General features: G+C 33.8%; 1 protein-coding gene across 1 annotated transcript in view; it reads left to right on the forward strand.

Annotated features, from left to right (window-relative positions):
* LOC101891849 (nuclear pore membrane glycoprotein 210) overlaps positions 1–2,485 on the forward strand; it is a 159,779-nt gene extending 157,294 nt beyond the window's left edge. Inside the window, exon 25 of the mRNA XM_005192007.4 lies at positions 116–2,485. Within this exon, the coding sequence (XP_005192064.1) occupies positions 116–231 (116 nt within the window). The 3' untranslated portion in view covers positions 232–2,485. The remainder of the gene's footprint in view (positions 1–115) is intronic.
* The last annotated feature ends 14,314 nt before the right edge of the window (positions 2,486–16,799 follow it).

A 16,799-nucleotide genomic window follows, 5' to 3' on the forward strand; every position in this document is an offset into this window, starting at 1 on the left:
TTTTTTAGTTTATATTGGTCGGTACCTTCTTCTTCTTCTACTTGTACTACTTCTTCCTTTTTATCTGTTTCTGTATCTTCATGTATTTGTATTTGTTATGCTTTTCTCATTACAGCCAATCGTGGTAGCCCAGATAGTGTTGGCAGTTTATCGCCTGGAAATGATTCTTTAGTTTATGGCGACACAAGCATAGTATCCCCCCAAAAAAGGATACATCGTAGATATTTATGAGATGATATTCTGTAATTTATTTATATTTTATGAGGAAACACTGCCACCAGCAAAAGCAACAAACAACAAGAACAACAGCAACATCATGAACGACAACAACAACATAGTCAACACCAACAACATTGTGCCACACACGGACACAGTCATGCATCGTATTTGTGTTTGTTGTTTTTATTTTATTTTTATTTTCAACCTTCTACTCTCCTACTACGTCACCAAGGCCAAGACTGAAGCTGAACAGCGATAGACCAAACAGGCTCTAGCTACTAACATCCTAACAATCATCATAGTCGTCCTCGTCGTCATCAACAACGTTTGGTGGTTTTTTTCTACAACTTTCAGTAACTACGACATGAGCATAAACATCAACTACAACAACAACAGCAGCAGCAGAAACAAAAACAATAACCACAAACGAATAAAAAACAACAACAGAGGCAAGAAAAACAATTGTTACATCCTGACATACAAACGTACATGTGAACATGCGAAAGGGAGAGTATGTGTTACTTTAACTACCCACAATAGACCCCAAGAGCTGTACACATAGTACCACCCTACACCTATACACACACACACCCATGCAATGCGAAATGTAGTATTCATTCATATTTATGTATACAAACATATATGGACATGTTGTGTTTAATCCTTCTTTCCCCCATTACCACCATAGATATATATTTTTATTCGTCTTTGTAGTTTAAGGATTTTTTTGCAATGAAGAGTGTGCTCCAAAAAAGACATTAGGGTGTGTCGAACTTCGTGTTGTATATAATTTAGGAGCAAATTCTTGCATTCGTTATCCATCAAATTTTCATTGAAATTAATTTGATAAGAAAAAACAACTGGTTTCTAACGCTAGGTTTCGATATAGGTCGATTGAAATTTATTATAAAATCCTACAGAAATGTACATATTCAAACTCATTTTAATAGATTTTTCCGGTAGCGCATGCAAGAATTTGACCCGGGCTTTTTCTTTAAATTCAAATAAAGTCGAATTAGGGTGAGTTTGTTTTGTAGTTAGTAATTCACTCGGATTCGGTTGTTTCGAACTGTTCTTTATTTCGTTATAAATGTTTGATTTCAGATTAAATCCAAAGTGTAAATTTATCATACATTTATTACATATATGAAAGTGGGAAGTCCATACCCTAGTTGTTGATATTATCGATTTATAACCTACATATCTTTCAAATGTGAAGTAATAGATTTCTTGTCCTATTTGCGAAATATTTAATGTATTTTTCTCTTTACTCCTTTTACAAAACTGATGACTAATGAATTGTTTTACATGGGTTCTATTGACATTTGAGTGTAATTTATCTACCCATGCCTTATAAATATATTATTTCTACAATATGTGTTTAATAACAACGAAGGTTTTCAAATATGCAAACTATTTTCAAATTAAAATGTTATATTTTTTGACAATTTCACATTATTTTAAATTCAGTTCAAAATTTTACATTAAACTTCCAAAATAACATTCTTTATTTGGATTTATTACAGAAAAACGTTTTCCGAATTAGATATAATTTCATTATAATAAATCAAAATTGTTCGAATCATTTCTTCTTCTTAAGAAATAGTTATATGAAGTGTAATAGATTCCACTTGCACGTAGAAATGGAGTAGTGTATTGATAATGGCGACGTTATGTATATTCAATTTAAAATCTAGTTCCTACTTTAATGAAAACATATCCCCATTTTATACAACATAACTTTCGGCACAAACTAACTACACCAAAACGCTCATACACACACAAACACACAAAGTCATTCATATATAAATATCGTTAGGAATTCTAGTTAAGTTTTTGAAGCACTCTTTGTATTCCTCGTGCATTTGTTTTTCTTTTACTTCTACATTATTTTCCGTTTGCTCTGTGTTTTTGTTCATTGATATATATTTTCTTCTATTTTCCCCCTTTTGGTATGTACACACGCACACATTTATATGTATTACGTTGGTTTTTTGTTTTGTTATGTTTCCTTTTCTCGTTGGGAACTTTATTATTTTGTCTCTCCCACTAAGTACTGCTAAAGAAATGTATCCTTTAATTTACTCGTTTATTATATTTTTCTTTACTTCTTTCTTTACTCTTTTTCTATGACTTGGAAGCATTAGTTTTAAGTTCATTTTCAGTCACTTAACATTTAAGAAATTAACTTTAGACATAATAATTACTAATTGTTTTATTCTAATAAATAAATAAAAAAACACTGAACAAGAAAAACAAAACACAAGCGGCATTTTACATCAATCAAAATTTTTACTAATTGGTTTCCTCTTTTTTCCTTTAACACCTAACGGGTTGTATCTCTCTATCTGATTTTCTTAAGATGGGAAAAATTCGTTACTTTTCTACTACTGAATAGGAACGGAAATTTTTGTCTTTGATTTGAGACAAATTATTACTATTAGTTTAGATTGACATAAACAAAATAAACAAATTAGAGATATACGGAGCTAATAATGATTTATAAACACATTCATTGAACCGTTTACCAACATCAAAGCTCATGTTCGTAAATTGCCAATGTATGAATCGAATCATGTTTTCCGTTCCAAATTGTGGTGTAAGCCTCGTATCCAAGAGGCCATCTTAAAATATCAAACATTGTACCGTGGGAAACATATGTGAATGAACCAACCCGCCAGAGATATATTTCATAAATAAAGTATGTATTAAGCTTTAATATCTTTATTCCATCGTCGTTCTAGGAATATTATTGTCACATAAAAGCTTTTCAAAGACTTTGGGGAAGAAGTTTGGGGTAGGCTAGATAAGAAGGATGATATTAAAGTATCGTTAGTGGGTATTTATCCTTATTTGCTTAAAGAAACAAAAAAAATGTGATAGCACCGGAATGTTGTATTTTACTTGTGCTAACTTGAATTCGAATCATGGAAATTGTTACTTTAGTAGGTGTTAGAAACAGCATAAGGACACCGCGGAACTATATACTTGCTTCTCACTTCCATTAATAAAAAGAGCTGACTTAGAGGTAGTTGGATTACCAATTTTTTGAATTTCGATAAGGAAAGTTGTGCTGAATTTAGCCAGTCTTATGTCCAATTTTGCCGATTTTTATGCTCTCAACCATATGACTATATATCATTTGATACGGCCAAAATGTTCCTCATTGAAATAACGGTTGTAGACCTCTTTGGTCTCTTTGGACTCTTAGGACATTTGGAGTCGATCTAGCGATGTCCGTCCGTCCATCTGTATGGCAGGTTCGCACGATAACTATGAAAGGGGGTATCCGATTTGATCTAAACTTCGTACATCGTAATATTATTGTCAAACTTAGATTGATCCTAATATTTACATCAGTGCTAGGTCAGGTGCGAAAATGGAAAATATCGGTGCACTCCATCATGTACCTCCCCCACAAAGGGTCAATATTTTGAATAATTATAACTCTTATAAAATGTGCCATAAATGTCCGTTTGTCTTCAAATTACACACAATACAATATTTTTATTAACCCAAATTCTGGTATCAAGGTAGAATATATCGGTCCAGTCCTTCTGGTACCTCCATTCCATTCAGACATGGCACATCCCAATAATTCTATCAGTACAAGATCTTGAAAAGATGGTAGAGATTCGACCATTCCTTCTTTTACCTCCTCCACAAAGGATCAACATTTTGAATTACAAAAACGATCATAAAATCCGAAACAAACGTCCGGCTCTCTTCAAATTCACACATTACAATATTTTTATTAACCCAAGGTCTGATGTGAAAATGAGATATTACGGTCCCTCCCCCCTGTACCTCCCGCATACAACGGATAAAAATTTTGAGTATCCATGAAGCTCATAAAACGCGAAATTAACAACCGATTCCATTCGGACTTGGCACATTTAATATTTCTATCAACACAAAATCTGTTATAAAGATAGTACAAATCAGACCATTTCTTCTGGTACCTCCTCCACATAGGATTCAAGATTTTTGAAAAACAAAAGGCTAAAAGAAAGCGAAATAAGCATCCTACTCTCCAAATATTTTTGCTAACGCAAGACTAACTACATCCAAATATTTTTGCTAACGCAAGATCTGTTGTGAAGATATATTAATCTGCCAAACCCTTCCACTTTTCTGGCTTAGGCAGTAGTATCCATTACGAACTTCAAATACCAAATTTGAAACAATTCCAGTGAATAATGTCAAAATACCGAATATGGGGAGGTACCGTTATATGGGGTCTATACCTGGGGCCAAATCACCGCAGTCGAAATCGGATACTTCAGCATCGTAATGTAGTTTAGGAATTGTTTTTACTCGAAGTTGTACACGATAGGTTGTATGCTGTAGAAAACAAAGTATGTAGAGATTTTTGTGCGGAAAAAAGGCAAACAAGAAGTTGGTGAAAGTGTAAGTTCTATTCTATTTTAAATAGAATCACTTACAACACTTCAGACAATGCTAAAGGACAACTATTTTTCCTTATTAATGCCACTTTGTACTCATGCTCTGAGTCCGAAGACGAGGAAAACGAAAAAAAAAAAAACACTTGCATTCATAATACATTTGTACACATGAATTTAAACACACAGAAAAAATATAAATTTCTCAGGAATAACATATTTTGATCGCAGATACTTACTTGGAATTCACATTCGCTTCCAATTTCTTATTACCATATGTTTACAGCAATATAAAAACAGTAGTGGACAGAATAATTTACGATCGAATGCGGTGATCCAAAAATTTACAGCGATCGAAATGTTTCTCTATACGAAACAGAACTCGATGACGAATGTGGTAATTTGGCCCCTGAATGTGGACCTACATGGTTCGTTTTCAATACCAAAAGTCGTACAGACATAAAATACATTTAAGTACGATTTTATCAACCTACTTCATTTCGTTCGGAAGTTAGAGTGATTTCCACAGACAGACAGGCGGACGGGCATCGCTAAATCGACATGAGGTATAAAATGTATAATTCGAGGTGTTAAACTTAATATACCCTCCATACTATGGTGGAGGGTAATAACAACATTTATTGAAATAAATATGCTAGAGTAACCTGAACCAGAAAAAAAGGTTGCGATTATCGTGCGATGCTCGCGAAATTTTGCATGGGGTTAGGGTCAGAATGAAAGTCCATTGTTCTTAAGATGTACATTTAGGGGTTCAAATCAGCATCAACATTTATTGAAATAAATATGCTAGAGTAACCTGAACCAGAAAAAAAAAAAAGGTCGCGATTATCGTGCGATGCTCGCGAAATTTTGCATGGGGTTAGGGTCAGAATGAAAGTCCATTGTTCTTAAGATGTACATTTAGGGGTTCAAATCAGCATCAGAAGGCAGAGAAGAAGTCTAGCATTTTGGATGACAATGGGGTATATTTAGCTGTAAAATCGACCACAACTTTCGTGTGAAACTGTTTTGAATACCTACCGGAGTGCGTAAATATTGGCCAAATTCCCAGGGTCAAACACCAAAGGGTAACATCTGAGCAGGGCTCTTTGACATTATTTCAAAAACGAAATCTTCCAAAATGGATTTGGACATAAGGGGACTTCAAACATATTGTAGTGTTGTAGGGTGCCACATGGTCTGCCCGAACGACTTTAGCCTTTGCTTACTTATTTTTGCTCTCGAATTAGTTTGGTAAAATACCCAAGTGTTTTCTATGTGTTTCTTCCCCAATATGAATATTTTTATTGATATAATTATATGTTTCTACGAAATTTTCTTTTTCTTATTGGAACCCTCATGGAATGGGTTGAACTGTCCCCGGCTAGGTTTTGGTAGTATCTGAAGAACAATTTTTTGATGCCTCAAAGATATTGTCTTCTTTTAATCCCTGCTACTAAGAGCAAAGGGGAACTCGCCTCAAATATTAATTAATCCCTGTTACAGAGACAAAAAACGATTTTTAAATGATTATTTCTAAGAAACTTCCACGAGTGGACTCGTGGCAGGATTGCCTTGTTATACAGGCACTTTCAACTTGTTGGCTAACGAGAGCCGACGATTTTTATTGTGTGTTCGATTTTTTGCTTTAACAGCAATGGTCGAGGTATTCTAAAACCTATAGTGAACAAGGATTCCTACTCTATAGTATATCGTATAAACTAGTGAGAGAAGAAAAGAGGAGAGAGAGGTATTTGTTACAACGATCAAACAACAAAACAGTGCATTGACACGAGAAATACAACATCAAACCTCCGCTGGTTTGGTGTTCATGGTTTATTGAGTAATAAGATATTCTTTTAGTTACAACTTTCTTTCATATTATTGTAGAGAATGTGCGACACATATTCGCTACGTTGTTACACTACAGTAATATTCTTATCAGACTTAGTATTGAAGCGAACTTTGCAAATATTACCCCATTGTTTCTCACACCTACCCCCGGAAAGGTCAAAAATATTTACACAAGAATATGTTGTATATTTATCCCTTAGAAAACATTTAGAGTACTAAATCTACCCGATTTCAAATGTCATTTCCATAGGGTATACGTCACGTAAATCCTATTCATAAATCCAAAGGATATTTTTTGACGTATATCCCATGGAATTGACATTTGAAATTGAGTGAATTTCGTAAATATAAACGTATTTTTATGCTACATCATATTTAATTTTCAATTATAATGCTGTTGTCTCCAAAGTTCCGATCGGATATGTAGATTCAATATTTATGAAACGTCCTCCAAAGAGAGTAAATATAAATTGATGGTCATGTGAAAAAGGTAGACCCGCTTATACTTTTTAACTTGTATTTACATATTCGAATGTTCAAACATTTTTGTGTATATAGAATTCGCATGAATCCCCAATGGAATGTAATCCCCATTTAGGTAATTTTAGTTTGTTTATTTGTACGCATTTTGTAGCATGCCTTAAGGCGCTAAGTTAAATGTCGTTAATCAATTTTAGCCCACAAAATGATTAAAGGCGCAACCACAGCGCCGGAAATAAATTTACCAATTATTTTCTGTTTTATCAATTAATATTGGGTTAATTTAATTTCTCTAGCACAATTTAATTCATTTTTTCAACTTAGTTCGCAATCGCTAAATATTATTTTATTCTCATTGAATTTAACGAATTTATTATCTTAATGCGATCGACTTTACTCCGGAAACACGTAGCCCTGACTCACTTTTCTTGGCCTTTCCAACTCAGGTCGTTAGGTTTCATTTAACTGCGCCAGTATTGTTCTGCGGACATCATCGAAATTGGTTTGTCCCATGATTTAGTTAACATATAATTTCGGAATTCTGAAGGTGATAACTTGGCAAATTCTTTTTTCGGCTATTGAGCCATTGGCTTCGTTAACTGCTACTTTAAACCGAAATTTAACCCGAAGCCTCTTTACTTGATCAAAGACTTGTTGACTTTCATGGAATATTATTCATGAAAAAACGGCAATATCGTATTTGAAGCATTTTAATATGAGCAAAGGAAAAAAAAACGAAGACACTTGCAAGAAACTTCATTATATTTTACTGAAAATATTAATGAAAATTGTGTATACGACTTTAATTGCAATAATATTCTTCAAATTGACTCTAATTTAACCTACACGCAGGTTTTACACTGTGAAGACGTATTTTGTACTACACTGCGTTCTAATTTTAATTTTTTTATTCTTGACAACTTTGATTTTTCTTCGGGGCCATGTCTATTGTCCGGATCGTTGCTAAGATAATCGCTATACCAACCTGGAAGTCAATTAGTTCTTCTTCATTATTTTTGCGTTGTTAAATGAAAGGTCTATCGTTGGCTGAAGTGTGAGTGTTTCCACGGTCTGCTATTTGTTTTACTTTGTACTATCTGTCCTCTGTGGCAACGCTGCTTTTCGAATATTGGATGGATGCTAGTTACACTCAATGATAAGGAGAGAGAATTGTCCTACCGACTTTTTTAATATTCAAACGCCGAAAACCAGGTAATGTGAAAGTCCGATTTATTTAAGTGCTACAATTAAAAGAATAAATAACATAATTATAGGGTGAGGTGAAAAAAAAAACTGCAACCAACTTCAGACTGCCGTCATTTCGAAACCACTTGTCCGGCAGCTGTTAAAATTATTCCAGTGGCAGCTCATTATATTGTTTACAAGCGTACAGAAGCTCTTTGGTGAGAATTTTCCAGAAAAAAGTTGTTCGTAACAGAATTCAAGCGTGATAGATAGCACTCCATAATTGTAAATGCGAATAAAGCGTAGCGTAGCTCGACGTCAAGAAAGTGGACGGAAGGAAACAGCAACATTAGGAGAAATGGCTCGAAAAGTAAAGAAGCGACTTGATCAAAACCCGCGTCGCAATGGCTGAAAAATGGCTCGTGAACTGAACATATCGCTATATTCCTTTCGGCAAATATTAAAAATTGAGCTCAGGGTAAAGCCATTGAAATTTCAACAAGTCCAAGAACTTACACAACAACATAAAGAAAATAAACTTAAAAGAGCTAAAGAGTTGTTTCGCTTGACCGAATGTTGTGAACTGTCGAATTTGGTTTTCTCCGATGAGAAAACATTCGTATTCCCGCAAAATACCGCAGAGCAACATTTGGGCAGCGTGTGACGGTTTCATTGGCCATTTGAAGGCCATAATTCGTGCCAAAGGTGACCACTTCGAACAAATCTAAACTTATTCTAAAATTTGATGCTATTTCCGACATTTTTTGCTTTCATTCAATGAAATTTAAAAAAAATATATATAAATTATGGCGTTTCACTTTGTTGCAATTTTTTATCTCACCCTGTATTTTCACTCCCTGCTCTCTAAATAGACTTTTTTGCTTACCTGAATTTCGTCCCAGGTTATGCTGAGATATACTTGGTACTGAGAAAATGCGAATAGATGCTCCACTATATACATTTGTTCTAGCAAAACCAAATTTTTTGTGCAGCTCCAAACTCCCTACTATGTTAAGGACTATCATAGATGTAAATACACTCCCTCGTTAAATGTGTAAAAAAAATACAACACAATTTTTGCAATCTCTTCGTTTGTGCAGATGAGTGCAACCTAAACTGAACTCGAAAAATATAAAAAAACAATGATAAATATTTTACATTTGTTTTTGCAAAATGGTCTGGCTTTATCCCTTTATTGTTGTTTTTATAAAAACAACGTTTGTTTATTAGTGGAGAACGATGGTAATGTTTACCAGGGGGTAAGGCAGGGAATACCTAGGTTTCGGAAAGAGCCACCAATCCTCATCAGTTCCCTTGTTTTTGCCTGGGATATTCTCCCCAGAAGTCATTTTAAAAATAACTTCTATGACAAAAAACTTTTTTTACCCAAGTGACGAGATCGTAAGCTCAATAGAAGAGGAACCAAAGAATTAAATAAAACTAAAATTCTCTTGGAAAGTCTTCTAAATCTTACAACCGCACTTATAAACATTTACATCTTTCTCCACTTGTTATGCTTTCGTTCAGCCTGAACGAAGTAGCATAACCATGTAAGTTGGTTTTGTCTGTTACAACAAAAACGCCTTCGTCGACCGTGCCTTGTCTATTAATAGAACAGTGTGGCTTGTTTGTTCGGGATACCGTAGTATTTTGTTTTTGCAAAATGGTCTGGCTTTATCCCTTTATTGTTGTTTTTATAAAAACAACGTTTGTTTATTAGTGGAGAACGATGGTAATGTTTACCAGGGGGTAAGGCAGGTAAACATTACCATCGTTAAACATTACCATCGTTCTCCAACAAACAAGCCACACTGTTTTACATTTTTTAAAGAAAATAACCAACATATTTTGTAATAATCAATGCATGTCAAAATTGGATTTTTTTACTTTGTTATCCAAATAATTTCATACAAAAATAAATATTGCCAATTAATTCCAGGAACAACAAGAACACCCTGATCTGTAATATATAATAAAACACTAGGTGTAACCCCCCAAAAAACGAAAAACCCACAAAGCAAACATCATTACATAACCTAAATACATTTCCTCTTCATTACATGAAATAAAAAAGTTAAAGCCTTATTTTTGTTTCGTTCAATTTCAAGCATGGACCTTGCCATGAATTAATTTTCGATTGAATATTCCAAATTATAGATCACGTTAACTTTAAAGAATGCAAGTGTGCGCCAACATGCTCTCGCCACTCGACGAGTTTATTGCGTTGCAGCAGGATGTGTAAACGTGAATGTGAATGCGTTTTCGAGTGCCTGATTACACAGTCGTGGAGCACACGTTCTGCTCAATGTTAACAACTTGCAAACGAATCAGTGAGCATTTTATTCGTATTTCATCTTTAATGCAAAGCGAGAGGGTCAAGGGGCTTTCGGCGTGTTTGCGGAGGTTATTGTTGGTCCGAAATAAATGTTGAAGCTATCGAAAAAAAAGTTTAAAGTTTAACGGTGAAAGTGATTGTGGCGATATATTAAAGCTTTGTTCAAAGGATGGGATTTCATAGCAAATCTCTTGCCAATTCCATTTCCAAACTTAAACATTTTATCCCTCCCATGAATTTGCTCCAGCTTAATATAAACCCAAATAATTAGTTTATTACATTCCTAAGACGTTCTCAAAATGAAGTCAACTGTGACAGAAGATTTAAATCCTTTTTATGGCTGATTACATATGTAGGTCCATTTAAATGCTAAGCCCATATGTGCGACGGAGTGTTCATGCATTTCCATGTGTTGCCGGGGCATTAATTTTACGAACTTTTAACTTGGACTCATAATGTTTAACCTTAGCATGTTTTAGCAGGACTATTAGTCAATTTGATATTGACGTGATGTATGTGTGGTCACTTTGAAAATGCCCCGAGAATAATTTCATGCGAATGTTTATTTTCTAATCGGATTAAATTTGGTTCCTGCGGCATTATTTTATGAACTTATACATGCAACAATCTAACTCTGAGGAAAATTTATATTATTTGCAGGGATGGATTTTCTCGTGGCGGGTGACATCTTATGGGGGCCTTTGAGGTGAAAGAAATATTTGGGTGTAGTTCATTCCTGGGGAATTCTATTAAATTGTTTTTTTACCATTGAAGATTTAGAGAATAAAAAAAAATGAGTAGAAAACGTACTCACTGCGTGGGCTTAATGTTTGGCTTTATATGGATGCTGGATGCAGATGGAGCACCGGTAAAGTTGTTCATTTCGAAATTATACCTGGGCAAATAATTTTAAATAAAAAAGAGAAAACGTGTGAGCTGGTGAGGACCTGTTTCAAGATACAAAATAACATGCTTCCCAGCTTCCCACCTCATTTGAAACGATGAAAATGTATACCTCCAACATAAAAAAATAAAATAAGTTTAAATGGAAATTGCAAGTGAATAATTTTTGCAGAAAATATATATTTTTTTGTTTTTCCAAAATGACAAATTATCAACTTCTACGCATCTTATTACTGAACCTTCTTAGAGTTTACCATTTCCAAAATTGAAACAATCCCTTTAAAAAATTTGACTTAAAATATTAACATAGCAAATACGGAGAGATAGCGTTATATTTGTGATATACCAAAGGGCCACCTTTATGGATCTCTTTCTGTCTAAGAGATTGGTACTCACTAAAATCTTTTAATACCAACTTTCGAATAATTCCTTTAGAAAATGTGTCTTCGAAAAACCGGAGGTACCAATATATGGTGTCTATAGCAAAACTTGGATCTATATACACAAATTTTTGTCAGGAGAACTAGTACCCATTATGAACTTAATAATCAAAATTCAGAACCATTTCATTAAACACTCATACCTAATATAGGGAGTACTGATATATAGAGGTGGTCCTATTTATCTAGCAGAGAGTTATGTCCATATTCTGAACTTTACATACGGAATTCCATAAAATTATTCCGTTAAAACATCGAACTGAAAGCCTTAGAATTTTGAAACCCTTATATGGGACCATATTAAAAAAAGACCTATGTAGACAGTTTTCAGCCAGAGAAATAATTACTTTTTACGAAGTTTAAATACCGACATATGAATAATTCCCTTGAATCCATTCTTAAGTTAAATATTGCTCTTATGGCGATCAAGACTATATATACTTTGTGAGGTCTACATTGGTTTTTGGGATTGCGAATTACAAAATCTATTACAAACTCAATATTATAATGCTAATTTTCTGGGACATTTTTCATTTTTTAAAGATACAGAATAATTGGTTGAATATTGTGACTTAGATTTACAAAAATACGGGAATCCAGAATCATAAGTAGCATGTTGCCACTACGTCAAATTTAAACCGAGCTTTTTTCAATCTCCCAATTTAAAATGTAATTTTTATGCGAATTTTCCGAGCAGTGAATTAAAATGTGAACTGTGTGGTAATATCAAGCCTTCATGTATTTAAACGATCGATATCGATCGATCGAGATGTTGCAAACAGCAGATCTAAATGGACATATCCGTGCTATAAATGAGGGATAAATTTTACTCGGCAGTAATAAAAACAAGTAAAAAAGGTGTAAGTTCGGCCGGGCCTTAATTTTGAATACCCTCCACCATTTTGACCGAATTTGACAATTTTCAAAAAAATAAAATCCGTTAAAGATTCTCTTAAAATCTTAAAAATGCCGATTGTAGCCGTTATATTAGGGCCTGTACGACGACGTGGACCTGCATAGGTAACTTTTGTCATAAACCATTACATTAGATTACATTTTCAAAGTCCTGCAGACATAATACACATTTGAGTAAAATTTTATCAACCTACTTCATTTCGTTTGGAAGCTAGAGTGATTTCCACAGACGGACGAACATAGCTAAATCGACTTGCTGATCAATAATATATATACTTTGTGGGGTCTAAAATGTGTATTTCGAGGTGTTCCATACTATGGTGGAGGGTATAAAAAATATATTCGATTGGAGGAGATGTGTGGTACACGACAATAATTAAAAGTAGAGTTTCATAGTTCAGTACACAAGTATGAGTGATATCATAAATTTCATATCACTCATACGCTGCGTTTTCATACAAAAGAGTCCACGGATGTAGATAAGGAACTAGTTCGCTCGATCGAACTGGATAGACACAACTCTAAATAAAACCTTATTACATGAAAAATGCTAAATTGGTACACATGGGTTGACCTGTAATTTAGTGGGGCGTAACCGATACATGGGTGGTTTTCGATATTGAAATTATTATACAAGTTGTGTCCTTTTCACACGAAGGTTTTTGGCTTATTTCATAGTTCGAGTACAAGGTGGCGCAAAAGTAATCCTCCTATCAGATAATGCTATAAATTCTACTATTGGCACTTAATATCAGTTCTGTTTTGACATTTTTGTAGTAAACACATGCAAAATGCACGTTAATAAACAATGTTACGCTACACTGCTCCAGAAGCGGAATCTGGGCGACAATTTATTTGATCGGTCGGCAAAATTTACGCTGAAAATCCGCGTGAAGAGCCATTACACCGGTTCAAAGTCACTGTATGGGGTGCTGTTTTCGCTGGAGGAGTCATCGGACCTTTTTTCTTCGAAGACGTCGCGGGCCAAATGGTTACTGTGAATTGTGAGCGCTACAAAGCAATGATCAACGAATTGATGAGTTGGATTGTAAAATATGTGGTTACCATTGGTGGGATTGGAAATCATATGGTTCCACACACTGTACGTGCCACAATCGATATGCTGAAGGATGCTTTTTCCGGGCGCCTAATCTCCGGTTTTCGCGATTTGCAATAGCCAGCAAGATCGCTTGATTTGACCGCTCCAGACTTCTTTTTGTGGGGCTTTTTGGAGTGGCGGGTTTATTTCAAACAACCTGAGACTCTATAAGACAATATCCGTCAAGAATGTGAGGACCTATCGCCTGAAGTTTTGGCCAAAATAATGGAAAATTCCATAAAAAGGGCACAAATGACAATAGACTATGGCTGCGACCATGACATCATATTCTCGACTTGATGTAAAAAAAGAGAAATAATCCACAAGAAGAATCAAAGTTTTTCATTTTTTTTTAATTATAGCGAAAAAGACATTGGTAATTTAGTTACGTAATTTTGCGCCACTTTGTATTATCTGGCCAATTTCCTAAATTGTAGGGCTCTTCCCTGCCCTAAACGCTGAAATGGTGAAACAATTATTTTAGTAGAGCGACATAAAAATCAGGTTTATAAATGGTTTTGGGACCAAATCAACACTTAACTTCATAGCCTTACACACCTAGATCGGCTCTATCCTTCGAAATATGAGGAGGGGAATACTAAAAGTTGAGCCAACACGTCGAGGTGTTACGAACTGAAATAATCATAGACATGTACATGCACTCAAAGAAAAATTCAATGATAAATGATTGCTGGCGTAATTTAACAGCCGAGTTTATCGTTGCTTTCAAATTTATCAAATCAAAAAATCAAATTTAAAATTTGTTTCATTTATGGCATATAACATATATTCCAATGTCTAAATCCAAAAAAATATTTCAAAAAAGATTTTTAAAACATCACGAATTGTCAAGCATTTTAAATTTAAAGAAATCCCTACATTATTTTAATATCGACAAAATAAATATAATTTTAAAATGTTGGATATTATAACATCTTTGCTCATTTTTTCTTCATCTGAAATTAATTTACCCTCGATTTGGCCCTGAACTTTTGATAACAATGTAAGATGGCATTGCGAACATCGGTGTGCATGTAATTTATAGTTTTTGCTTGATGATTAATTAATCTACACAATCTGTTCGATTTGATAAATCTTTGTAATTAAAATATGTTGGCAATTACATGCCTCCTTTGTTTTGTGAATAGAAAATAAATGGAGCGAATTAAAATTTTACTCTTGCAAACAAAATTGCCCAGTAAAAATTATTTAAGAATGCAAATTATGTCGGCAAGTAAGAAAGCAGATTTCTTAAATTTAATGAAATAATAAATAAATTAAACAATAAATGTATAATTATTTTTTGGGTTTTCTTCTGTGATATTTTCTATTATAATAATTGTTCATTAAAAATTAATTTCCAAGCTATTGAACACATATTTATACATGTAAGAACATATTTTTATATTCAGATATATGGTAATCGATAATGTATTAAATACACATTATGGGTTTCTGGTTTGGATTTTTTAGATCTGCCATTTAATCTATTTTATTAATATAACACAACATTTTCATCTTATGCATTGCAATAATGTGATATTCTCACCATATTTGCAAACTCTATATCTGCGGCAGACAAGAGTAGGCACCCGAATTAAGATTAGGTCTTAACATCTCTATACAAAAATGATTTTATGCCCAAACAACGTGGGAGTTTCAGAAGTAAACAGTTCACAGCATTAAAAGAACGATTTTAAGTCTTCTGTCCTCTTTTCCGTTTATTCAATGAATAATTATACTAATATATGGTTGATCGTATTTATGCAAACAATGTAACTCCTCCCCCCTTAGAAGAGAGTGACGGCCGCAATGAAATGGAAATGGATTTGGCTGTAACGATGGCATTCGAGGTTACATGATAGTGAGTTATCTTTGCAAGAACGTAGAATGTTGTCGTCGTCGAAGATAGTATTGCTATAGTTTGGTTGGTAATCTTCATATTGTCTTCGGTCTAGTTCTCCAGGATAAGAACTGGCGTCTTGTTTTGAAACTAAAAATTTTCTTATTTCATCTAATTAATGGTTTCAATTGTTATTTCTTCTTTGATTCTTGCAAATGTTGGAGGGCTATATGGATATGGTCCGAGAAAATGATATGGTTGTGGGAATACGATGTTCCATTAATTAAAACTTCACAAGATTTCCTGAGTTTTCCTGCAAGTAGATTTGATTAGTAATTATTTAATATTGATAATATTATAATTTTCTTTAAAAGAGATCCATTGGTCCGACATCTTCGAATAAATATTGGGAGTGCATGTTGTTGATCAGCTTCCTAATACAGGGTGATTCAGTCACGGCTTCTTTGTCAGACGAGGATTGGCAATAAATGGTGTTTTGTTTTAGTTTTGTTAATAGTTAAGGAAATTATAAGGCAAAGTTGAAATTTTAATTGAGAAAGGACGGCCTGGAATATGATATTGCTATTGTTATGATATGGTGGTTGTTGACCAAGAAGTTCATATGCATGTTCATCCGAAATTGTGTTAATAGTCTGCTGATTCAATACATCCCGAATGAATCTTATTTCATTTTTATCCAATATCATCTTGGAAATTACATTTGATTTAGATAAAACGATAGCTTGGGCGAATTTCGAAATGTGGTCATTTAGTAATTCTATGTTAAAATTTATTTGCTCTAAATTTTGCATTTCTTCGATAACAATTTTTGTTATATATTTTATTGCAGTCCTTAGACCGATAATAAATCCGCGTTTCATTTTTTGAGAAGGGATGAGAGTTGTTAATTTGTTTTGTAGTTCTTTTAGTTTGAGACTCGTTATATTTATGGAATCGGACAGTTTCCCTTTTTCCTTATGTTTGATTCAAACTCCTTTAAATTTTCAATATCAATTAGGTTTTTTGTAATTATCGATGATTCTAGCATATCCCAAATTTAATTGTATTATTCCTTGGTCTTATCTGATATGTTGTAGTTCAATAAGTTGAGTCAAAACGAGTG

This window comes from Musca domestica, unplaced genomic scaffold (assembly GCF_030504385.1).
Source record: "Musca domestica strain aabys unplaced genomic scaffold, Musca_domestica.polishedcontigs.V.1.1 10, whole genome shotgun sequence".
Lineage (NCBI taxonomy): Eukaryota > Metazoa > Arthropoda > Insecta > Diptera > Muscidae > Musca > Musca domestica.